The sequence below is a fragment of the Natrix helvetica genome (genome assembly GCF_964273705.1).
Source record: "Natrix helvetica genome assembly, chromosome: 5".
NCBI lineage: Eukaryota > Metazoa > Chordata > Lepidosauria > Squamata > Natricidae > Natrix > Natrix helvetica.
The window spans coordinates 153,610,531-153,636,131 of record NC_138551.1 but is presented as its reverse complement, the minus strand read 5'-3'; the positions used below and the strand labels follow the sequence as shown (position 1 = coordinate 153,636,131).

Below are 25,601 nucleotides of genomic sequence, written 5' to 3'. Positions count from 1 at the left end.
TATGTGTGAAAAACGACCGTAAGTCACTTTTTTGTAACTTAGGACGGTCACTAAATGAGCTGTTGTAAGTCGAGGACTATCTGTATAAATATTTTAGGGCCCAGTCAGTCTCTGTTGTGGTGGTCATTTATCTGAAAGGAATGGTTGAATTGGCCTTTAAAAGTTTGGCAATCTGATTTTTTTTCTCCATTTCAGCCTTATAGGGATGAGAAAAGGCAGCCGTGGTTATTCACTGCCTCTTCCCTGATCGGGGACGGCTTGACTACTCCTTGCCCATCTAGGAAGGTCCCTCCCTGGGTGGGTATTTGTGAGTGTGTATTCCTAAGGTGTCTCTGTGTGTGTTTGTGTGTGTCATTCATTCATTGGAACCGAATGAGAAGACACAACACCCATTCTGCATTAGGTGGCAGTTGAACAAACCATGGTTTGTCAGGATGGGTGCATTCAAACCAAGGCTGATGCTTTGGGTGTGGATGCCTTGCATTATTATGGGATAGCAGATGGAGAGGATCAGCTCTCCGAGATGGAATTTATTTATTTATGTATTTTATTCATTCAGTTGTGAGATCTGTGACTCTCGGCTTGCGTTTATATTTCACACTTGGGCCCTTCGGAGGGACTGACGTCACACTCTGGAGGCACAAAACGGATGGAATGATAAAATACCGAAAGAGGTGTGTAAGACGGGAAACCTAGCAGCAGGAGGAGGAGGAATGAAAGAAAAAAGGAGAAGAATTAAGGAAGGAATAAAAAGAAGGGAAGGAGGGAGGGAGGGAAAAGAGGAGAAGGAGAAGGTGAAGGAAGGAAGGGAAGAAAGGGAGGGAGGAAAAAAGAAGTAATTGAAACAGAGGGAAGGAGGGAGGAAAGGAAAGGGAAGGGAAGGGAGGAAGGAAAAAAGAAGAAAAAGAAGTGAAGCAAAGGGAGGGAGGAAGGAAGGACGGAAAGGAGGTAGGTAGGTTGAGAGAGTGTGGAAGAAGGAAGGAAAGGAGGGAGGGAGGATGAGTGTGGGAAAAGGGAGGGAGAGAGGCAGGGAGAGAGGGAGGATGTGGGACAAAGAAGGAAGAAAGGAAGGAAGGAAAAGAGGGAGGGAGGTTGAGAGAGTGTGGAAGAAGGAAGGAAAGGAGAGAGGGAGGATGTGGGAGAAGAAAGGAAGGAATTTAATAAATGTCTCGCTTAGTAACAGAAACTTAGGGCTCAATTGTCCTGAGTCAAGGACTACACACATAGAGAAAGCCATGATAGGTTTTGGCCCTCACCTGTCTCCAATTGGCTGCAACCGAGACCAGCCAAGCACTTCACTTAAAAAGAAAGATACAACGCTTGGCAAGGGGGCTGAAGAGAACTTGCCTTCAGGTAGGATTTTATGGCTCCATAAATTAGGAACTCAAAAAGCTTTGCTCGTAAATTAACCTGATTGGGTTTGGCCTCAATAACTGGACCAGCCACCAGAGGCAGCGTTGAGCCCCACTTCCTTGCCTGCCTGGTCTTTGCCGACATCTAGTGGTGAAATCAATATTAGTTTCATTGTAATTTTTTTTTTGCAATCAGGATACATGGCAGCTCTCTGGGAGTCCATGTTTGCCTTGGAGATTGAACAAAACAATTTCAATGCTCCAAGACTGGGGAATTCTGGGAGTTGAAGTCCATCCATTTTCAAGTTGCCAAGGTTGAGAGACTCTGGGTTAAAGTAACAGCATTGTGCAGTCCTCCCTCCCTTCCTCCCCTCCCTCCCTCCCTTCCCTCCCTTCCCTCCCTTCCCTCCCTCCCTCTCTTCCTTCCTCTCTCCCTCCCTCTTCCTTCCCTCCCTCCCTCCCTCCCTTCTCTCCCTCCCTTCCTCCCTCCCTTCTTCTCTCCCTCCCTCCCTCCCTCTCTTCCTCCCTCTCTCCCTCCCTTCCCTTCCCTCCCTCCCTCCCTTCTTCTCTCCCTCCCTCCCTCCCTCCCTTCTTCTCTCCCTCCTCTCCCTCCCTCCCTCCCTCCCTTCTTCTCTCCCTCCCTCCCTCTTCCTCCCTCCCTCCCTCCCTCCCTTCTTCTCTCCCTCCCTCCCTCCCTCCTGCTGTTGTGTTGTTGTGGTAACAGACTATTGTGGCTTGTCAACCGCATTGTTTGCAGCTGAAAGGGTTGTGCACACCCAACCTGCGGGTTTGTTTGGAACTGTGTTTCTTCATTTACACACCGTGTGAGAGTCACACAAAAAGCATCTGCCGTTTGCAAACGCAGCCTGCTCCCTTTTGATGTCGAGTATGCCCTCCCTCCAGCCAATTGGGATTCGGTCAATCAATCTTAGCTTAAGCAAGCCAGGATTTTAGCATATGGCAATATTTGCAGGTTTTTTTTCCCCTACAGATACGACACTGGCAGGAATTTGGAAAATTAAATTCTGCTTTTCCACAGCCTTTTTGCATTCCTCCTTTGGCTGCTTTTGCAATGGGAGAAAAATACATTTTTTTACAGGCAAACCTAGTTTGTTTGTGTGAATCGCCATAAAGATAGTGGATTAGGCTCCCTGCGGGACCTTCGCAGGCTTGCAAAGTTGGAGTAGGATCGTATGAGCAGTCAGAGTTTCACTTAGCGACCAAATACATGGCCACAACTGTAGTTGCTAAACAAGGAGTATTCCGCCTATATTTGGATCTGTCCGTGGTCCTGAAACTCTTTCCCCACAATTGAGAACGAGAATTTCAGCTGCTAAGTGGGGTGGTTGTTAAGTGAGTCACAGCCTTCCTTCTTTCTTTCCTTCCTTCTCCTTTTCCCTCTTTTCCCTTTCTCTCCTCCTTCCCTCCCTCCCTCCATTTCCTTCCTTCTTTCTCTCTCCCTTCCTTCCTTTCCCTCTGTTCCTTTATATATCTCTCTCCCTCCCTCCCTTCTTTCTATTTCTCTCTCTCTCTCTCTGCCTTCCTTTCCTTCTGTTCCTTTATCTCCCTGTCCCTCCCTCCCTTCATTTCCTTCTTTCTTTCTCTCTCTCTCACTCTCTCTCTCCTTCCTTCCCCTGATCTCCCCCTGTACTTCTAAGACAAATGCTCTTCTCAGGCTCATTTCCAGGGTATTAAACCAGGTTCGCTGTAATGCTCCCACTTGCTGTATTTTCTTGATTGCAGAGATTGTAAAAATAATAATAATAAACAATTAAAGAAGAGAGACGGTTCAGTTTCACCTCCCATGGTTTAAAAGCGAGATTCCTGTGGCTGAGCAGGGGAGGCAGCGATGGGCGAGCGGCTGTTCTCGTCCTCTGTGGAAACCAGGAAATTGCCTCAGTTTTCTCCTTGGACTTTCCTTGGATGCTGGAAGGACAGTGCAAACACTTCCCCCTGGAGTTGCCCCACAAGACCACTTTACAAGACCACTTGGGAAGGCCACGCATGGAATAGTTGCATCCAGTTTTGGTCTCCACGATGTAGGAAAGAAGCGGAGACTCTGGAAAGAGTGCAGAGAAGAGCAAGAAAGAGGATGAGGGGACTGTAGGATAAAAGATACGAGGAACGGTTGCAGGAACTGGGTAGGTCTAGTCTGATGAAAAGAAGGACTAGGGGAGACATGATAGCTGCCTTCCAATATCTCAGGGGCTGCCCCAAAGAAGAAGAGGGGGTCAACTTATTCTCCAAGGCACCTGAGGTCAGGAGAAGAAGCAATGGGTGGAAACTAATCAAGGAGAGAAGCAACTTAGAACTAAGGAGAAACAGTTAGAACAATGAATCAGTGGAACAAAAATTGCCTCCAGAAGCTGTGAATGCTCCAACACTGGACGTTTTTAAGAAGATGTTGGATAGCCATCTGTCTGGAACGGTAGAGGGTTTCCTGCCTAGGCAGGGGGTTGGACTAGAAGACCTCCAAGGTCCCTTCCAACTCTTGTTATTCTATTCTATTCTAAGGTTGGAAGACTGAACGTTGTGGCTTTTTTGGCAACTCCAACCCATTCCACACTGCAACTTTCCCGTGACAAAAGCACACTCTGCAAAATACAGGAAGTCCTCGACTTATGACCATAAGGGAGCCCCCAAATGTCCCTTGCTAAGGGTGACGCTTGCAAAGTGAGTTTTGCCCCCTTTTTTAACCTTTCCTGCTGCCGTCATTAAGTGAACCACGGCAGTTGTTCGGTTAGCAACATGGTTGTTAAGTGAATCCAGCTTCCCCATGGACTTTGCTCATCGGAAGGTCGCCAAAGGGAATCACCCCCCCCCGGACACTGCAACCGTCATAAATGTGAGTCAGCAGCCAAGCGTTGGGATTTTGATCTCTCGACCACAGGGATGCTACAACGGTCGTAAGTCTGAGAAATGATCCTGAGTCTCAGTGCTGTTGCAACTTTGGGCACTAAATGAACGGTTGTAAGTCAAGGACTTCCTGTAGTTGCAAATGTCTCACTTAGTAACGGAATTTCAGGCTCCGTTGTGGTCATACCTTGAGGCAACCTGTACAGAGTTCCTGTACCGTACGACAGTAATCCCTTAAAGTTCAAATTCCCAGCAAATTTGGAAAATGTCGGGATGAAAGGAATATTCAGAGCTTCATTCACAGGAAGAAATATATATATATATTCTGGAACCATCTCATTGTAAAAAATGCAAATAATTGTATTTTTCCCCCTCCTTTTCATTGGAATTTTCATTGGGTTAAAACAAGGGCGAAGCCTGGAGAAGATCATCTTATTGCTAATTAAGTTTTCCCATCTTCTGCTCATGGCCCGAGATCCTCCGTTTGTCTAAAACGGTGAAATGGCAGCCGATTCAATTAAAACCGCTTTGATTCCCACAGTCAGGTCCAGGCGGGGTAGCAGCCTGTAAAAACCGAATTACGGACAGCATTGAAATGTGTTTCAGACCATTGCAAATGTACCTTTTAAAAAAGACAATTAAAGAGGGTTTTTTTTTTTTAAAAAAAAGCAGGTAATAAGGATGGGCAATTGAATTAAAGAGCTGGCTAACTTCCTACTGATTAATCAGGAGCTCTTAATGGATATTGAAGATGCTTCTTGGGATAAGAGGAAGCGAATGCTGTAAAAAGATTTTTTTTTTATTGGACGCTTTCTTGAACTTTATGCTAGAAGCGTCACAGAAGGGGAGCCTCGCTTCCATTCAGTTTTGCTTAATATTCATACGTTTCTCTGCTCCTCGGGACTCCCTGAGCTTGGTGTTTTACTTGCCGACATTTTATTACCAACTTGGGGGGCAGTGCTAGAAGGGAAGGGTGTTGTAGGGAGGAGGAGGAGGAGAAAGAGGAGAAATAGGAGGAGGAGGAAGGAGAAGGAGGAAGAGAGGGAGGAGGAGGAAGAGGAGGAGGAGGAGGAGGAAGAGAGGAAGGAGCAGGAGGAGAAAGGAGAAGAAGGAAGAGAGAGAGGAGGAGGAGGAGAAAGAGGAGGAGGAGGAGAAAGAGGAGGAGAAGGAAGAGAGGAAGGAGCAGGAGGAGGAAGGAGAAGAAGGAAGAGAGAAGGAGGAGAAAGAGGAGGAGGAAGAAGAGAGGAAGGAGCAGGAGGAGGAAGGAGAAGAAGGAAGAGAGAGAGGAGGAGGAGGAGAAAGAGGAGGAGGAGGAGAAAGAGGAGGAGAAGGAAGAGAGGAAGGAGCAGGAGGAGGAAGGAGAAGAAGGAAGAGAGAAGGAGGAGAAAGAGGAGGAGGAAGAAGAGAGGAAGGAGCAGGAGGAGGAAGGAGAAGAAGGAAGAGAGAGAGGAGGAGGAGAAAGAGGAGGTGGAGGAGGAAGAGAGGAAGGAGCAGGAGGAGGAAGGAGAAGGAGGAAGAGAGAGGAGGAGGAGGAGGAAGAGAGGAAGGAGCAGGAGGAGGAAGGAGAAGGAGGAAGAGAGGGAGGAGGAGGAGGAGGAAGAGAGGAAGGAGGAGGAGGAGGAAGGAGAAGGAGGAAGAGAGAGGAGGAGGAGAAAAAGGAGGAGGAGGAAGAGAGGAAGGAGCAGGAGGAGGAGGAGGAGAAAGAGGAGGAGGAGGAGGAAGAGAGGAAGGAGCAGGCCCATCTGCTTACGATGCCTGCAAGTCCTCGCCCAGCTCCCTTGGCACAAAGACCCACAAACCACTCTGCAACCTCCATTTTTATGTCCACCGCGCCTGTGAGACACATCCTTCCCTCCTTATACATACATACATACTAGTGTCTCTCTCTCTCTCTCTCTCTCTGTGTGTTGCCGCCCCCCTGCTTGGAACGGGGCCCTTCCTCCTGAAGGATCTCCCCAAAACACTGGCCGCCTTGTCCCCGGGGACGACAATGTTGACCACAGACAGTCGGGGTTTTCATTGGATCGAAGGCCGCCCCCCTCCCCCCTGCCTCTCCACCGTTCAAACTGCGCCTGGTGGAAACAAGGCCTTCCTGTGTCCCCTGAAATGTGCAGCTGCTTCCCACATTCAGTCCCCCGGGACTCCCAGGACCCCTCACAGGCAACTGCTAGGGAGCAATCAGGAGGATTCTCATCCTCAGAAACCACGGGCAGAATTCTGCGGTTGGAAGGGACCTTGGAGGTCTTCTAGTCCAGCCCCCTGCTCAAGCAGGAGACCCTAACCCTAACCCATCCTGTCTCTTGAGGATGGACGTGGTAACTGTCTTCCAGTACTGGAGGGTCTGCCAGAGAGAGGAGAGGAGAGGGGGGTTAACCTATTTCTCCAAAGCACACGAAGAAGCAACGGATGGAGAGATCCAGCCTAGAACTTAAGGAGACATTTGGGGAGTTGAGGACAATTAACCAGTGGGATGACTTGCCTGCAGAACCCGTGAGTGGTCCATCAGTGGAGGTCTTCAAGACGAGACTGGACATCATTTGTGCAGGAGGGTATATAGGGCCTCCTGCTTGAGCAGGGGGTTGGATTAGAAGACCTCTGAGGTCCCTTCCAATTCTGTTATGGCATGATCACAGATCAATTAATTGGTGGAAGGGTTTTCCTTCAGAAGTTGCTGTGATCCATCATTGAAGGTCTTCAAGAAGAGATTGGAGAGCCATTTGCCTGGGGTGGTAGAAGGTCTCCTGCTTGAGGAGCGGGTTAGACTAGAAGACCTTCAGGCTCCCTTCCAACCCTAGGAGTCTGATATTCTGAGGGTAGATTTGGAAGTTTAAAGAAACAGCCTGGAGAAAAGTCACAGCAAACCGCTTCCTTATGGGTCTGTCAAGAAAAATACACCCATCCATCCCTTGATATCACCAGAGATTGACCTTGATCTGAATTTTTTAAATTATTATTCCACCTTTACCTTAAATCAAGACCTGCTCAACCCATTTTGGAATCGGCGAGGATAATTTTATGTAAAACTCCTCCAGTGGTTTTCAAGCGAGAAATGCAGGACGGAAAAGTCCTTTCATTTCGTGATTATCTTGGGTACCCGAGGGAGAATTAAGGTCACGTCCTTTTTGGGGTTGATCCGTGGACTTTTATGTCTCCAAGAACCCAAGAAAAACCTGAATAAAAATGAAACGGGCACCTACGTCGCTCGGAGGTCCACAAAGTCTTCTTAAAGCAGACCGTGGAATAAAAGTTCATTATATGCCACTACGTGGAAAAAAATTAAGCCGTGCGCCATTGTGGGATTCAGCTAGTCCTCAACTTGCAACATCTCATTTAGTGACATGGCGGGGGGTTGGACTAGATGACCTACAAGGCCCCTTCCAACTCTGTGACCAAAGTTACAACAGCACTAAAAAAGGACCAATTTTTTTCACACTTACGGCTGTTTTAATGTCCCCCGTGGACACGTGATTTATATTTGAATGCTTGACAACTGACTCACATTTATGACGGTCACAGTGTCATGGGGGGGGCGTGATCCCCTTTTGTGACCTTCTGAAAAGCAAAGTCAACGGGGAAGCAAGATTCACTTAACAACCGTGTTACTCATTTAACAACTGTGATTCACTTAACAAACATAGCGAGAAAAGTCGCAAAACGGGGTAAAACACGCTTAACAAATTTCTCATATAACAACGTACATTTTGGTCTCAATTGTGGTCATAAGTTGAGGACTATTCTTAAAAACTAATCTCCTGAAACAGCCCTTGTGTGTAGAAGACAATTATTGAACCCATGGATGTGGAATTTTACAGCTGCCCCGAAAGCTTGTGACTTTTCCAAATGCCATGCAGTTGACGCAGCCTTGCCTTCCTTCTCCCCGGAGATCTCTCTCGCCACCCCAGTTGTGACTTCTCAGATCACACGTTCTCCCGAAATCTCGCACAATGTCCACCTCCTGCGATCCCAGGAGACCTTGTGTGAAAATTGGATCGTGACTTCCGACGAGATGGGTCAGGATGATGCTAGCTAATGTGAGCTTCCTTCCTCCTTTAATTTTCATTTGGGTGACGGATATCTCTGAAGGCTTTTTGAGATGCCTCCTCAAGCCATCTTATCATCTCCTAGATGTGGCCTGCTAAATTCTGGCAATGAAACGTGAGGAGTTATGGACTTAGCCTGGTCAACAGACCCAGATTCAACCTCAATCCTGGTTTGTAAGGCGCGTCAGTTTTGTCTAACTTGCTCCAATCTCATATCTGCAAGCCCATCCCCATTGCTACTCAGATAGTAGTTGAAAGGAAGACACAAAGTTAATCCCATCCTCCTTTAATTTTCATTTGGATATCTCTGAAGGCTTTTTGAGATGCCTCCTCAAAGCCACCTTACCATCTTTTAGACATGGGCTACTGAATGTCACGTCGTTGTGGCATGAAGCGCAGGGAGTTATGGTCCCAGCCTAACCAACAGACCTAGATTCACCTTGAATCCTGGTTTCTAAGGCACTGAGTTTGTCTGATTTTCTCCAACCTAATTCCTGCATCTCTGCTGGTACTCCGATGCCTGACAGATGGAGACATGGTCTCCCTGTGGCTTTGATTTCCATCCTGCTGCTTGCGTAATGGACGATCTCTTCTCCATTAGGTCGCTTCTGCCTGACCCAGCTAAACCCAAATGCCTGGGCCCCCCTCCAGCACCCCTACGGCCTACGAAGCCAGCATCCTTGGGGGGGGAGGGTCAGACAGTCACGATGTCCCGTCCTCCCCACCAAAATCCAGATTGAACTCTTGACGTCCTCCCAGAGTGGGGAAGGTCTCCGTCTACCCATGTTCCCCACGGCTCTTCTACCATTTCCCTTCCTCTGGACAAGGGTTGGACTTTGGCACAAGCCAAGCCACTGTCTTCTGCAGATGGTGAACTAAAAGGTCATCTAAACTAGATGGGGAAGTGAACTTTTAAAAAAGGACAGTTTTCAACGTAGGATTGATGTAAAATAGAGAATGAGGAGCTCCCTGAGCTTGGTGGCTTTCTGGTAGACATTTCATGACCCAATTAGGTGACATCATCAGTGCTAAAAGGGAGTGGGGTTTGTGGAGAGGAGGAAGAGGAGGAGCCTATCTACCTCTCTCTACTTATCTATCTATCATATATCTATCCCTTTGTCTACCACTATCTCTATCTGTCTGTCTGCCTGCCTGCCTATCTAATCTACCTACCTACCTACCTACCTACCTACCTACCTACCTACCTACCTACCTATCTATCTATCTATCTATCATCTACCTACCTACCTACCTACCTACCTAGCTATTCATCCATCCATCCATTCATCCAACCCACCCACCCACCCCATCCATCCATCCATCCATCCATCCATCTACCTATCTATTCATCCATCCATCCATCAAACCCACCCACCCACCCACCCCATCCATCCATCCATCCATCCATCCATCCATCCATTCATCCATCCATCTACCTATCTATTCATCCATCCATCCATCCATCCAACCCACCCACCCCATCCATCCATCCATCCATCCATCCATCCATCCATCCATCCATCCATCTACCTATCTATTCATCCATCCATCCATCCATCCAACCCACCCACCCCATCCATCCATCCATCCATCCATCCATCCATCATCTCTCTCTCTCTCTCTCTCTCTCCTATCATCTATCTATGTCATCTTTCATCTCTCTCTCCCTCTCTTAAATTCATTGGCTGACCATCTCACCCTGGGGCTACTCGAGGTGTCTTGACCTGTTCAACTTGGGTCTGCCAATTTTTCACGGGCCGTTGCCCCTGTTCCTAGTTTCGTGTGACTTCAGTTGTGCCTCCTTCAAAGTGGTTTTGTTGCAAAGCTCCATGGACATTCCTTTGCTTGCTCCGATGGCCCCACTGGAACCTTCTGAGCCCATCGTCCCCCGCCCTCTTGGCTTCCAACCCCCAACCCCCGAAACCCCAACTTCCCTTGCTCAATGCAAACATGATGTGTGACGCAAAGTTCGTGTCATGAATTTCCATCTCCTGGGATCCGAGAGCATCTCCTTCTGTTTGGCCCCGTCTGAATAGCGTATTAATTGTAGGCTTTGGAAGGAGATGAGATGGTGATCATGCGAGCTCCGTTGCCAAGGTGACAGGGGATAAAACACAATTTAAGTGTTTTCCCGGAAGAATATTTGGAAGGGGTCCGGAGAGAGGAAGGCCAAGGGGATCAGCCTTGGTAGGCTATTCGGTTGGATCCATCCAAGGGCTTCAGCCTTCCAAGGGGAGCCCAGATCTTGCTTGGTCTCCTCAGCAGGGTGGATAATAATGGGGGAGGAGGAGGAGGAGGAGGAGGAGGAGGAGGAGGAGGAGGAGGAGGAGGAGGAGGAGGAGGAGGAGGATGGCTCTTGCCTCTTCAGTTTGCCTTTCCCCCAGCTCTCATTTTGAGAAGCTTTTTTTAAAAGATCCTGGCTGACTTTCTCATCTGAGTGAATGATAAAGGCTGCAGCATTCTGCTCAGCCGTCTGCTGATGTCACAAATGTTAGAGAAAGAGAGAGGATGGTTGGATGGATGGATAGATAGATGGATGGGTGGGTGAGTAGATAAGTAGGTAGATAAATGATAGGTAGCTTGCTGGCTACAGATGATAGATAGATAGGTGGATTGATGGATGGATGGATGCATAAATGATAGATGATAGATAGATAGATAGATAGATAGATAGATAGATAGATAGATAGATAGATAGATAGATAGATGTGAGGGGGATAGATGTGATGGAGGAAGGGTTGATAGACAGACAGATAGAGAGCTAGAAAGCTAGAGCTAGATGATAAATGATTGATAGATGATAGATGATGGATAGCTGGATGGATTGATGGTTGGATTGATGGTTGGATGCATAAATGATTGATTGATAGATAGATAGATAGATAGATAGATAGATAGATAGATGATAGATAGATAGATAATGTCTATCTATCCATCCATCTTTACTTGTCTTACCTAACTCTATCTATCTATCTATCTATCTATCTATCTATCTATCTATCTATCTATCTATCTATCATCTATCTATCTATCTATCTATCTATCTATCTATCTATCTATCTATCATCTATCTAATCTATCTTATCTATCTATCTATCTATCTATCTATCTATCTATCTATCTATCTATCTATGTATCTATCATCTATCATCTATCTAATCTATCTATCTATCTATCTATCTATCTATCTATCTATCTATCTATCATCTATCTAATCTATCTAATCTATCTTATCTATCTATCTATCTATCTATCATCTATCTATCATCTATCTATCATCTATCATCTATCTATCTATCTATCTATCTATCTATCTATCTATCTATCTATCAAATCTATCTATCTATCTATCTATCTATCTATCTATCTATCTATCTATCTATCTATCTATCAAATCTATCTATCTATCTATCTATCTATCTATCTATCTATCTATCTATCTATCTATCTATCTATCTATCTATCTATCTATCATCTATCTAATCTATCTTATCTATCTATCTATCTATCTATCTATCATCTATCTATCATCTATCTATCTATCAAATCTATCTATCTATCTATCTATCTATCTACCTACCTACCTACCTACCTACCTACCTACCTACCTACCTACCTTCCTATCTCTATCTGCCTGCCTCCCCCTCTCTCCTTTCCTCCTTTTCCCCCTATGCCTGCTGATATTTAATAAATAAACACCCAGCAATATTTTTGCCAGCTGAACTGAGTGGCATGTGGATCTGGGGATTGACGGATGGGGAAAGTGAGCTGCCTGTCAATGAACCTGGAAAGCAGCCACAGGTTTTTTTTTTCCCAACAGGGAGAATCATGTGGATGGACGAGTGGACATGGGTGTGTGAGGGAGGGAAAGGCCCTCGGTGGAAACACCGTTCCAGGCTGATGGGCAAATACCTTGGCTGGGGTTTGAACGGTTGGCCAAGAATCCCCCAGTTGTCCCCCCTTGGGGGCTGTGGGGGTTTTCGGCCCCATTTTCAAGGCGGTTGGGCGTGATCTTCCTTACGCATCTGGGTATTCACACATGCATGAGACAATGACAGTTTCGTAGGTCTAGCGAGAAACCGTGGTGCCATCACGATGACATTGGAGGTGCCATCACACCTCGGGATCATCGTGCTGAGGACACAAAACAAGTCATTTGCTCATCACTCGTGTCCATTGCAGTCCATGACAATCTCCCTTGTCCAAGTAGACTCTTCTTCAAAACCTCTTCCAGATCAAGAGAGGCCAGGAGGAAGACTACAGAAGAAGGACAAGAGTTGGAAGGGACCTTGGAGGTCTTCTAGTCCAACTCCATGCTCAAGGCAGGAGATCCTATACCTTTCTGGACAAACAGTTGTCCACCCAGCAACGGATGGAAACTAATCAAGGAGAGAAGCAACCTAGAACCAAGGAGAAATTTCCTGAGGGGTGAGAACAATTAACGAGTGCAAGGGCAGAAGTTGTGAATGCTCCATCACTGGAGGGTTTAAGAAGAGATTGGACAGGACTCTGTCTGAAATGCTCTAGGATCTCCTGCTTGAGCAGGGGGTTGGACTAGAAGACCTCCAAGGTCCCTTCCAGCCCTCTTCTGATTGATAAATTGATTAAAGTGGTCTAGGGTCTCCTGCTTGGACTAGAAGACCTCCAAGGTACCTCTCAACTCTGTTATTCTGTTGTTTCTCTCATTCAATCTCTTCTCGAAAACCTTCAGTTGAGCAAAGTCAACAGGGAGATTTAACACAACCGTGTGACTCACTTAACAACGGCGGATTATTCCCTTAGCCCCTGAGGCAAGAAAGGTTGCAAAACGGGATAAAGACTCCCTTAACAACTCTCTCCCTTAGCAACGGAAAATTTAAGCTCAATTGCGGTTGTAAGTCGAGGAGTCCCTGCCCTGGGAGAGACGCAAATATCCCATTTTCTTCGGAGTGACTTTTGTGTCCTTCTGCTGAAATAACCTTGGCCGAATCATTAAGGCAGCCTCAACCGCTCCAATTTCGTTCCTTATCCTGAGAAACTCAATTTGGAAATCTACCTTGTTAATTGATCTAACGAGGTTCTCTTGGTCTTTGTAGAGAGGGGGGGAAATGAACAATAACGCACAAATGTCGGTAGTGGAGAATTGTGGCCTTCTCCGTTGCTCTTCCCTGTCCTTCTGCCCAAGTTCTTCAGATGTTCTTCAACCACCACAGTGACGGACGGGCCATGGGAATCCCCTCCGGGGCTGTGGCCGTTGTCTTCCATGCGGCAAGGACAATTCGCCTCCAGCACCCACCGCCCTCTCTACAGGCGGCCCCCAATTTAGAATGATTCACTTAGCAACCGTCCAGAGTTCCAATGGCACCGGGGGGGGGGAGGGACTTAGGAGCGGGGTTTTTTTCACACTTACAACTGCGGTCACGTGATCCAAATTCGGCCTCTAGGCCGCTGGTTCCTACTTATGACCAGAATTCAACAATGCAATTTGATTTATTTTTTAAAAAAATTCCAGCCTGGAATTTGCTAAGGGAACTTTCTCCAGGAAATCCCTCCTTCCTTCTCCTTTCCTCCCCCCCCTCCATCCCTCTAAACAAGCCTGGATCACACCCTGCTTAAACCTCCCCTCGCCCGAAAATGGGCTGCTAAGGAGAGGCCTAGGAAACGCCCCTGTCTTCTTCGGATCCGATGCCTTCGCCCGCCCACCGGCTCCGTGGCAGCGCTGGCAACGTGGCTTCTTGGGGTCCAGAGTGGGGGGTTGTCCTCGGTGTATTTTGGGGAGCCAGCCTGGTCTGCAGGCAGAGCTGCCTTCTGGGTTGGTTGGCAGCCTTGGAGCTCTGGTGGAAGCCAGGAAAGGTTGCATCCAGGAAGCAGGGCAAGGGCCCTCGCGGGGGCCGTGTCCGATTGCGGTGCTCAGTTGACCTGGCAGGGAAGCATCTTGGCACCAGTGGGGCTCCTCCCATCGCTGACCTCTCTCCTCCCCCCCCCCAACACACAGAAGGAGCCGGAGCCCCTTCCCCTGCAAGGGCCTCGAAGGGAGCTAGATGCTGGTCTTTTCTTTTCCTGGTGTCCTGGATGCAAAAATTGTATGGGAGGAAGTGGGAAAAAACGGCTTCGCCTTCTCTCTCCCTCCACCTGTCTGTTCCTCCCTCCCTTCCCTTCCCTTCCCTCCCTCCCTCCCCTCCTTCCTTTCCTTTCCTTTCCTCCCTTCCTTTCTTCCTCTCTCTTTGTCTCTTTGTCTCTTGTCCTCCCTCCCTATCCCTTCTTTTCCTTTCCTCCCTTCCTTTCTTCCTCTCTCTTTGTCTCTTTCTCTCTGTGTCCTCCCTCCCTCCCTCCCTCCCTCCCTCCCTCTCCCTTTCCCCCCTTCCCTCCTTCCTTCTTTCCTCTCCCTTTCTCTTTCTCTCTCTCTCCTCCCTTCCTTCGCTTAGAGGAAGGAAGAGAAGGTCGTGAGAACACAGCCTCTAACTGTGGTGACAGGGCCATGCTTAGGAGCCCATGAGGCTGAGCCTTCGGGTGGATCCCCAGGGGGCCCAGCGCTTAGAAGCCAGTCCGGTTACAGCCCCCCCCCCAGGGCTGACAGATTCCCCCTCCTCTGCCCCTGTTTTGATCTACCCAAAAGTCGCCCCTTGTGCAGTTGCTGGGAAGGGCTAGGAAAATCACCGCGTCCGCGTCCGCCGGTTGTGTTCCTGGAGGAGGCAGAGAGGTGCAAACATGATGCTCTCCCCGCCAGAGAAATCCACAACATAAAATTGTCTCCCACACCACAAACCTTCATTTGTGTCGCTCTTGTTTCTCCCTCCCTGGGAAACCACGGAGGTTAACCATTCCACGGGGAGTCCTTGACTTACAACGGCTCATTTGGTGACTGAAGCTACAAGGGCCCTGAAAAAAACAGTGGCTTAGGAACAATTTCCCCCTTTCAGAGGACCCTTTCAGCCCTCAAACCTCAGACGCTTGGCAATTGACTCGTATTTATGACGGTCGCTTTTTCCCTGGTCACGTGATTTCCCTTCTTGAGACTTTCTGACCAGCAAAGTAAATGGGGAAGCCCGGATTCACTTAACAGCATTATTCCTCACTTAGCCACTGTGGTGATTCACTTAACAAGGGTGACCTGTAAGGTCATAAAATGGGGCACGACTCGCTTAACAAATGTCTCTTACTTAGTGAGAGAGGGGGGGGAGGGAGAGGGAGGAGAGAGGAAGGAGAGAGAGTGAGAAAGAAGAGAAAGGGAGAGAAGGAGTAAGAAAGAGAGAAGGAAACACAGAGAGAGAGAAAGCAAGACAATGAGAGAAAGAGAGAGAGAGAAAGAGTAAGAAAGAGAGAAAGAGAGAGAGGAGAGAGAAAGAAGAGAGAGTGAGAAAGTAGAGTAAGAAAGAGTAAGAGAGAAGGAAAGAGAGAGAGAAAGAGAAAGCAAAAGAAGGAGAAAGAGAGAGAGAGAGAGTAAGAGTAAGAAAGAAAGAGAGAGAGGAGAGAGAGTGAGAAAGGAGGAGAAAGAGTAAGAAAGAGAGAGAGGAGAAAGAAGAGAGCGTGAGAAAGAAGAAAAAGGGAGAGGAAGAGGAAGAAAGAAAGAGAAAGAAAGAAGGAGAGAGAGAGAGTGTGTAAGAAAGAGAGAGAAAGGAGAGAAAGGGAGAGAAAGAGTAAGAAAGAGAAAGTAGAGAGAGAGAGGAAGATGGAGAGTAAGAGAGAAAGGGGGGGACGGACATGATTGTTGAGGACTTCACTTGTAAAGGAGCCAGGCGATGCGTCCAAAGCCGGGGAATTTCAAGATGAAAATTAAAGGGAAAATGTAATTTCAACTTTCATTCTGAAGCAGATCGGTCCTTCCAGGCCGAGTCCCACCGTCCAAGCCCTGGAGGGGTCTCCCTCCCAGAGGAGCCTTTTGTGTTGTTGTTGGTGTTGTTGTTGGTGTTGTTGTTGTTGTGGCTCCAGGCTCAGCTCCGGGAACAGTCAAATGCCTCGTGGGTCTTGCAAAACGGGGAGTGCTGTGTTGCCTAGACAACCGCAAACTCCCCCACGCGCCTCTCTCTTCTGTGCCGTCACTCACCCGTCCCTGCACCCCCTCGCACCCCCACACCCACCAGGCTCTGGCTCACCACGGCTTGTGTGGCGTCCCCTCAATGGGACCGTCTCCGTTGGAGGGGGCAGTCCGAGGGGGCGGGGGGGGGGTCATCTCCAATTGCCTGACCCAGATAAGGAGGGGGGGGGCTTTTGCCAGTTGAACATGATTTTGCAAATGGGGGACAGAGACCCCCCCAGGATGGGCCAGAAACCTGCAAAACGAAGGCGATCAGCAGATCAAACTCTTCCGCATTCAGATCAGACTCAGAGGCTCAGATCAGAAACTCCAGACGATCCAGACAATTTGGTTTTAATCAATGGGACAGTTGGCCTCTCACCTACCTATCATCTCTCTCTCTCTCTCTGTGTGTCTCTCTCTGTCTCTCTCTCTCAATCTCTGTATCTCTTTCTTTCTCTCTTTCTATGTATTTCTCTCTCTCGATCTCTGTATCTATATCTATCTATCTATCTATCTATCTATCTATCTATCTATCTATCTATCTAATCATATCTATCTATCTATCTATCTATCTATCTATCTAATCATATCTATCTATCTATCTATCTATCTATCTATCTATCTATCTAATCATATCTATCTATCTATCTATCTATCTATCTATCTATCTATCTAATCATATCTATCTATCTATCTATCTATCTATCTATCTAATCATATCTATCTATCTATCTATCTAATATCTATCTATCTATCTATCTATCTATCATCAACTCTCTCTCATCTCTGTATCTCTCTCCCTCTCTCTCTATCACCCCCCTCTCTCTATCACATCTCTCTCATCTCTGTCTGTCTATCTATCTATCTATCTATCTATCTATCTATCTATCTATCTATCTATCTATCTATCATCTATCTATCTATCTATCTATCTGTCTGTCTCTCTCTCTGTGTGTGTATCTATCTATATCTATCTATCTATCTATCTATCTATCTATCTATCTATCTATCTATCTATGTATCTATATCTATCTATCTGTATTTATTGCTTGATCTATGATAGATAGATAAAGGGATATAGATAAAGTATAGGTAGATAAATAAGGCAGCAGATAGACAAAGATACAGAGTGAGAGATGAGAGAGAAAGAGAGAGAACGATAGAAAGATAGAGGGATAGATAGGTAGATAAGTAGGTAGACAGTGACAGATAAAAGAGAGACATAATTTTTTTCCTCTTTTTTCTCTATAGCTGTCTTTTCTATTTTTCCTCTAGCTTTCTATCTAGCTGTGTATCTACAACTATCCACTCTCATTTATATCTATCTATCTATCTATCTATCTATCTATCTATCTATCTATCTATCTGTCATCTATCCATCCATCCATCCATCCATCCATCCATCCATCTATCTATCTATCTATTCAGGCAGGCAGGCAGGCAGGCTCTGATGTTGAGGTCATCAAAGGACTTGCCAAACGGTGGGGGGAACTGAGGCCCGTCCGCAGGGAGCCTGGGGCCCCCGCCAGGTGAGAGTCAGCAGATCCGGCTTCTGCAGAGCAGCTGAAACCGAGTCGTGTCCTTAAAACTGGCTTGTCATTTATCACGGCATGTCAAACTCTGATCCAAAGCACATCGAAGTCACTTCATGCCATCCGAAGATTTCTCTCCTGGGAGTGTGTGGTGAGCGGCGGGGGCAGGAGAGACACACTAGCGCAGTTGTGAGATTCACACAGTCACAACCCCAGCACCCTTGCTTCTCTTGCAGCCACGGGGCAGCTTTCAAAGGGAGTCCTCGACTTACGACCCCCGTAGGAGGAGGAAAAGAAGGAAGGGAAGGAGAAAGGGAAAGAGAAAGAGAGGACGAGGCAGTAGGGGTAAGGAGAAGCAGAAGGAGATGAAGGAGAAGGAGAAAGAGGAGGAGGAGGCACAGTAGGAGAAAGAGAAGGACAAGGAAGAGGAGAAGGAGAAAGAAGGGGGAAGGAGAAGAGGAAGAGGAGATGGAGGAGGAGGAAGAGGTAGAGGAGGAAGAGAAGGAGGAGAAAGAGATGGACAAGGAAGAGGAGATAGAAAAAGAAGAGGGGGAAGGAGAAGAGCAAGAGGAGATGAAGGAGGAGGAGGTAGAGGAGGAAAAGGAGGAGGAGGGACAGGAGGAGAAAGTGAAGGACAAGGAAGAGGAGAAGGAGAAAGAAGAGGGGGAAGGAGAAGAGCAAGAGGAGATGAAGGAGGAGGAGGTAGAGGAGGAAAAGGAGGAGGAGGAACAGGAGGAGGAAGAGGAGGACAAGGAAGAGAAAAAGGAGAAAGAAGAGGGGGAAGGAGATGAGGATGTAGAGGAGGAAAAGGAGAAGAAAGGGGTAAGAGGAGGAGAGTGAAAGAAGGAGATGGAAGCGGATGAGGAGGAGGAAGAAGAGGAGGAGGAGGAGATGAAGGAGGAGGAAGAGGAGGAGAGTGAAAGAAGGAGATGGAGGAGGAAGAGGGGAGGAAGAAGATGGTGTCACACAAACACCTACAAGAACCAAAGCTCAGGAAGTTTCTCCTCCAAAGAGTAACTCCTTCCTCCTCCTTCCTCCTCCTCCTCCTCCCTCTGCAGCCCTTCAGCGGATGGTGGAGGCAAAGGCCGTTCAACGCAAACACGGAGTTTGCATTTAGGGAGTCCTCCACTTACAACCACAACTGGAACCAGAATTTCCCCAGCTAAGCAACGCCGGTTGTTATGTGAAGCACGCCCCTTTTACCCACCAACCTCCAGAAAGCTGCTCCACTCTCGCTTCAGCTCCTAATTGCATGTATGTTTATAGCGATGGGTGAAGATCCTCACAAGATGTTCTCCCCATTTAGCAAAGGTTGTCTTCTCCCTTCTCCACCTACGTCGACAGGCCCGGCCTTCAGGTTCTAGAGCAGAAGCCCCCTTCAGAAGTAGCTGAACCTGTGGAAGCGTTGATCCATCTCGGTCCATCTGTCTAGAGCAGGTTCTCCCCCTCTCAGGGAATGGTTTGTTTTCATGGAGTCCTTACTCCGTCAGATGAAACACGCGCTGGGGGATGTGGAAGGGGTGAGAAACACAGCTCGTTTCCAAAGGAACGTGGTTTGGGGCTCCCGCGGCGGAGGAGAGTAGGAGGAGGTCAGGAGACCTCCTCACAGAACCTTCTGTGCTGAGGATTTCTCAGCTGTGCAATTTCTCGGAGGTGATCAAGAGTTGGTCGTGAGACAGAGGAAGGAGTTGAGAAGCTTGCCCAAGGGTTCTTCTGACAATGACGTTCTGGAGGAGGTGTCGGAGGGGGAACCTGACAGAAGGTGAGGTGGGATGAAGCCATCTCAACGCTGGTCTGTGGGCAGGAGGGTTGTGTGTGTGTTATCCCAACTAGTTCTAGCAACTAGGGTTGTAGTAAGGTGTTGTCAAAAGAAGAGTGCATTAGAGTTTAGAAGAGTCTAGAACGCGAAATAAGGATGTTCAAAGAGAAGAAGGATAGGGACACCAGGGGAAGACACGGAAAACCAGAGGAGAACCTGGTTGGGGTTCTACAGCAGGGTTAGGATCAAATTGTGGTTGAGGAACCTGCTTATTTTGGACCTGGTGTTGGGTGAGGAGGTCAGCTGGCCAAGGGTTGGAAACCTGGTTGACCTGGTTGCTGAGGGGAACGTCACCTGAGGTCGTCCTACAAACCATCTTGAGATGTTTGGCTTCACGGACGCCCGTATCTAACCCACTTCTCTCTCGATCCTCAGGTCAGCTTCTCCTGTGCGAAGCCACGCTTGGATTTTAATAGCCATGTTCCGACTTGCCATGGAGGTCTCCTCTTGCGCGCCTTTGGGCCGAGACCACCGGCATCACTTTTTACAGAGACCCGCCCGCTGGCATGGATTCCCTCACCATCTTTTATGGAGCTTCAGATACGGACCGCCAGCCAGGAGGCTCGGACTTCCAACCAGCCCGGACTACTTGCAACTCTCCAACGGGCAACGGCCCAACTTGTCCCATCTCAAAAGGTTGCACAACGTGGCGGACCTTTGGTGGGAAAGACGGCGGACGCCGCCGCTCGCCCGCGTGAAAGCCAACCCTACGTTGACGGACAGGAGGACCATCTCCCAGGCTTACTTGAAACGGCGGAAAAGGTACCTCCGAGCCAATAGCAAGCCAACGATGGAGACGGAGGTCATCGTGTGGGGTTCCAGCAGCCCCTTGGAAGCTCTGGAAACCAGCACCTTCCCTGGGATTTACAATGGTCCTGCCACCTTGGTTTTCGAACGGGTGACCAGCAGTATGACTACGACGACCACTATCTCCACCACGACTACGGCTTCTACCACCGTACAGTTCAAAGGACTGGGCCCAGGGTTTGGGGCACCGAAGAACCACCCCATCAGCACGCTGCTGCCCCCTGCGACATCCGGGGGTAGCCGGAAAAAAGCAGAAGGTCCTCCACCGCCACCACCTAAAATACCCGGAGATACTTCAGGTAGGTGTCCTTCTTTTCTTGGTGGCCTCCATGGATGTTCTCGGGGTGTTGTTTTCGGTGGAGGCTACTTGGTAGGTAGGAATGAATGGATGGGGGGTCTCCATCCCACCTCTGATGGGACCCATGGTGCCTCAGCAGGCTGAGATCTCACCATCTTTGAGGTTTGAAGAGGTCAAATGGGGACCCAGAAGTTCCAAGAGGCCTTCTGCTCCCACCTCAAGAGGTTTAGGACACACCTCTTCTGTTGATATCCCTCGGTTCATCTCCTCTGGACCTCCAGAAAGTTGGTAGGCGAAGTCCCTGATCTTCTCAGGCGTTGGTCATCCCATCTGTAAGCTGGTTCTTTCCAGCCGCTGATTTGACGTGACTTTGTTAGTTTGTGAGGAGTCCCTTTTGTGAGTCCATCCACCTTTTCCAAATGGGGACATTTGTCCAGAGATGGCAACGCCGTAGGTTTCGGTTTTCAATGTCGTCGTTGTGTCAATTCTGCTTTCTTTCTCTGGCTTCTTCCTTTCTTTGTGTGTGGTGAATTTGTCCATTTCAGTATTTTCTCCTTTGGAGGAATCTGTCAATTTCAGGAATTTTCTGTAGCTGATTCTTTCTTTTTTTTTTCTTTTGGGAGTGTGTGTGAAACTGTCAATTTCAGTTTTTTTCCCCTCTGGCTGATTTTTTTTATTTTGGGGGGTTTGGTGAATCAATCAGTTTCCGTTTCTGTGGTTTGTTGGTTGTTGGTTTATTTTTGGTTTGTTTGTTTTTGCGTATCTGTCAATTTCACTTTCTCGCAGTGTCTTCGTTTCAAACGACCCGTTCTTTCAAATCGGTATTGTTTCTGGGGTGCATTGAGATTCAGAGATGTCCAGAAGTTGTGATTGCTCCAAGAATGGAAGTTTTTAAGAGGAGATTTGGATAACCATTTGAAATGGTAGAGGGGTTCCTGCCTAAGCAGGGGGTTGGACTAGAAGACCTCCAAGGTCCCTTCCGCCTCTGCTATTCTGTTCTATTCAGCTCTGTTGTTGGTCAAACTTTTCCATCCAGCCTCTTCCCTGTCTAATCTTAAATGCCTCCTGTCCTTCCAAAGAGTAATTCCTCTTTGGGTCATTTTTGCAGATAGTCCTTGTTTTACAACCGTTCATTTAGTGACTGTTCGAACTTACGACGGCAGTGAAAAAGTGACTTCTGACCATTTTCCACACTTACGACCGTTGCAGCATTCTCTGTGTAGCCACAGGAGACAAAATCCAGGCGTTGGGCAATCGATCCCTATTTATGACGGTCGCACTGATCCTCTTTTGCGACCAAAGCCAACGGGGAAAACCAGATTCATTTAACAACTGTGTTACTTACTCAATGGCTGCAGCGATTCACATCACAATGGTGGTAGGAAAGGTCACAAAACGGGGCAAACAACTGTCCCACTTGGTGGCAGGAATTTTGGACCCGACTGTCGTCGTAAGTCGAGGACTACTTGCACTTTAAAAAAAAGAGAGATTGTCAAGTGGTGTTTTTTTAAAATTGGCTGATTAGCACCCGGAGAAGATCCGCTCGACATTTCTAAGACTGATGGAAAGTTTGGTTCATGCACAATTTAGATAATTTTAATCTCCAATGAGGAGGAGAGGATTTTCCCCTGGCTTCTAATAGCTTCTGTCGTGTAATCCACCCGCCCTCCACCGTTCTGCAGCCTTCCAAATTTTCAGCCCCCTTGCAAAATCCAGACCCCCAAATCGAGTCGGAGAGCAAGAAAAAAAAACACCCTCGTTATTATTATTATTTTATTGCCCAGCGGGTAATCGGTCCACGTTTGAAGACGTCCCCCGTGGGAAAGAAAAATTCACCGGCTCTGAAAAGAGAAAAATAAACTGATTTTATTTTGGCACCGGCTTCAAGGAACTCTTTGAGCCAGGAAGTCTGGAGGAAGCCTGCCTGATCCCTGGGTTTGATCGGAGGGGCTGCTGGGGATTGGAAGGGATCATTGGATCCATCAAGTGGGGGAATCAACCACGGGATTTGGGCAGGGAAGGAAGGAAGGATTCCTCCCCCCCCCCAACGTCTCTGGCTCCACGGGGAGGGAGGGGGAAGGGAGGGTCCCCCACTCGGCTCAAAAGTGAGTTTGGCCCCGTCAGTCCAGAGGAGGTCAAAGCAGCGAGGAGAAGGAGGGATAGATAAGATGAAAAGTCAGGCTATTTTCCTTTCCATTTCCCTCTATTTCCTTCATCCCTTCTCCTCTCCTGTACTTCTCTTTCTTTCTTGTCCTCCATGCCTTTCTCTCCTTCCTTCCTTCTGTCCTTCCCTTCCTTCTTTCTTCCCTTCCTTCCTCCCCTTCCTTCCCCTCCTTCTGTCCTTCCCTTCCTTCCTTCCTTTCCTTCTCTTCCTTCCTTCTTTCCTTTCCTCCCTCCCTCCCCCTTCCTTCCCTTCCTTCCTTCTTTCCTTTCCTCCCTCCCTCCCTTCCTTCCTTCCCTTCCTTCCTTCCTTTCCTTCTCTTCCTTCCTTCCTTCCACCCTTCCAACCTACCTACCTTGAATGATTCCAAACTGGGCTTAGCTTAGTTTGAGGAAGTCCTCAACTTACAACTGTCCGCTTAGTGACTGTGGTGTTTGTTTTACAACCGCGGTATTTGTCTAATGACCACTACCAAAAAGGGGGGGGGGCATGATCCCACAGTGACTCGCTTAATGACCAGCACATCTTACGACTGCAATTCCTGGCTCTCTTGTGTCCGTAAACCGAGGACTTGCTGTATGGCCTCGTTCCCCGTTCCCCTCTTGAGAAAAAAACCTTGGAGAACATTCTGTGTCTTGCCTTGGGTACCAAACCTTCGGGAGCTCGGTTGCCCTTGGCAACGCAGATGGATGCCCGGGGAGAAGGTGGATGGTCCCACCCACGCAGGCTCTGGCAGCGGAAATACCTCCGGATGGTTTGGGATAATCGGAAAAGGGCCTTTTTCTGTAGCTCCCAGGTGAGAGGACAGCAGCCCAGAGATGCTCAAAGGATAGGCAGCATTTCCTAACAGGATAACCGAGTTGGAAGGGACCCTGGAGGTCATCCACTCCAACCCCCTGCACAAGCAGGAGACCCTCGACCGTGCCGGACACTTGGCTGCCCAGTCTCTCCTTGAAAAACTCCAGGGATGGAGGGAAGTTCTTCCATCTGCCCTACCCCCACCAGCTCCTCCTTCAATCCGACATGGAATCCTAGGGCTGGAAGGGACCCCGGAGGTCTTCTAGTCCAACCCCTTGCATAAGGCAGGAGATTTGGCTTTCAACAGCTCCCCTTGCAGGTAGTCCTCGAACTTATAACCACTGACCATGGCGGATGTTCTAGCAATGATGACGTTCCCTAGTTGAGTCATGAAATGTCTGCAAGGAAGCCCACCAAGCTCAGAGAGCATCACGGATGCCATAGTCGTCGTCCTCCTCCTCCTCCTCCTCCTCCTCCTCCTCCTCCTCCTCCTCCTCCTCCTCCTCCTCCTCCTCCTCCTCCTCCTCCTCCTTTTACTCTTCCTCCTCTTCCTCCTCCTCTTCCTTCTCTTCCCTTCTAACCCTGATGACGTTCCCTAGTTGGGTCATGAAACGTCTGCAAGGAAGCCCACCAAGCTCAGAGGGCATACAGGACATCCACCATCCTCCGCCTTTCGGGCAATTCCCAAAGTTGTTTCTCTCATGGTTTCCACGTCCAAACCTCGAACTCGGTACCTCCTGTGCCGGCCTGCCATCTTCCTTCCTTGGCCAATGCTAAATTCCGGGCTAATGGGCGCCTTCCCCGGGAGGTCTGCTTTGAGCCCGAGTTAATCCAGCCGTTCAATGAGAATGATGCCAGGCCCCGCGGAGGAGGCTGCGGCCGGCAACATCTGCCCGAAAAGCTGTCAAGTGACCGCTCTTAATTGCCAGGGTCCAGCTTCAGCAAAGGCCTCTCACCCCCCCTGCCCCCCCCCGTGACATCAGAAGGGGGATGGTTGCAGCAATGCCTTTATCTCTCCTGCAGGCTCTGTGGAGTAGGAGATTTGAGGGACCCTGGCACTCCCTCCCTCCCTCCCTTCCTTCCTTCCTTCCTTCCTTCCTTCCTTCCTTCCTTCCTTCCTTCCTTCCTTCCTTCCTTCCTTCCTTCTTGCCTGCCTTTCTTCTCCTCTTCTCTTCTTCTCTCTCCTCTTCTCTCCTCTCCCCTCCCCTTCCTCTCCTCCTTTCCCTCCTTCCTTCCTGCCTTTCCTCTCTCTTCTCCTCTTCTCTCCCCTTTCTCTCCTCTTCCTCTCCTCCTTCCCTCCCTCCCTCCCTGCCTCCATCCTTCCCTCCCTCCCTGCCTCTCTCCCCAGGAGACACAAAAAGATGGATCTGACAGCTTTGAGACCATTCCAACAATGTTCTCATGTTGTTTGTGAAGCTTGTGCACAACTTTCCCAGCGTGGCTTTCATCTGTTCACACAAAGTAGGTCTGTTGTTAGGATCTGTACATCCACCCATCCACCCACCCATCCATCCATCCATCCATCCATCCATCCATCCCAACCAATCATCCACCATCCCATCCCAACCATCGATTGATTGATGGATCCATCCATCCATCCATCCATCCATCCATCCATCCATCCATGCCAATCATCCACCATCCCATCCCAACCATCGATTGATGGATCCATCCATCCATCCATCCATGCCAATCAACCAACCAATCAACCAACCATCTTCAGAAAGAGTGGATCTTCCATCTCTGAAGACTTTCAAGAAGGTGGACACCCACCTCTCCTGGATGGTTGACTGTTTTTCTGCACACTGTAGACGGTCAGACTTGATGATGCCCTGATGACCTTCCCTTCCCGTTCTACAACCCCATGGTTTGTTGGTTCCTCTTGACGTTGCCCAAGATCCTCTTGGCTTCTTGAGCAGCTGCCTCTCACAGCTGGTTGTGG

General features: G+C 48.4%; 1 protein-coding gene across 2 annotated transcripts in view; it reads left to right on the top strand.

Moving 5' to 3' along the window:
* Positions 1-25,601, top strand: part of AJAP1 (adherens junctions associated protein 1) — a 63,938-nt gene that overhangs the window by 8,754 nt on the left and 29,583 nt on the right. For both annotated transcript variants that reach the window (XM_081955021.1, XM_081955020.1), the window contains exon 2: positions 19,971-20,701. In XM_081955021.1, the coding sequence (XP_081811147.1) occupies positions 20,014-20,701 (688 nt within the window). In that variant the 5' untranslated portion in view covers positions 19,971-20,013. The remainder of the gene's footprint in view (positions 1-19,970; positions 20,702-25,601) is intronic.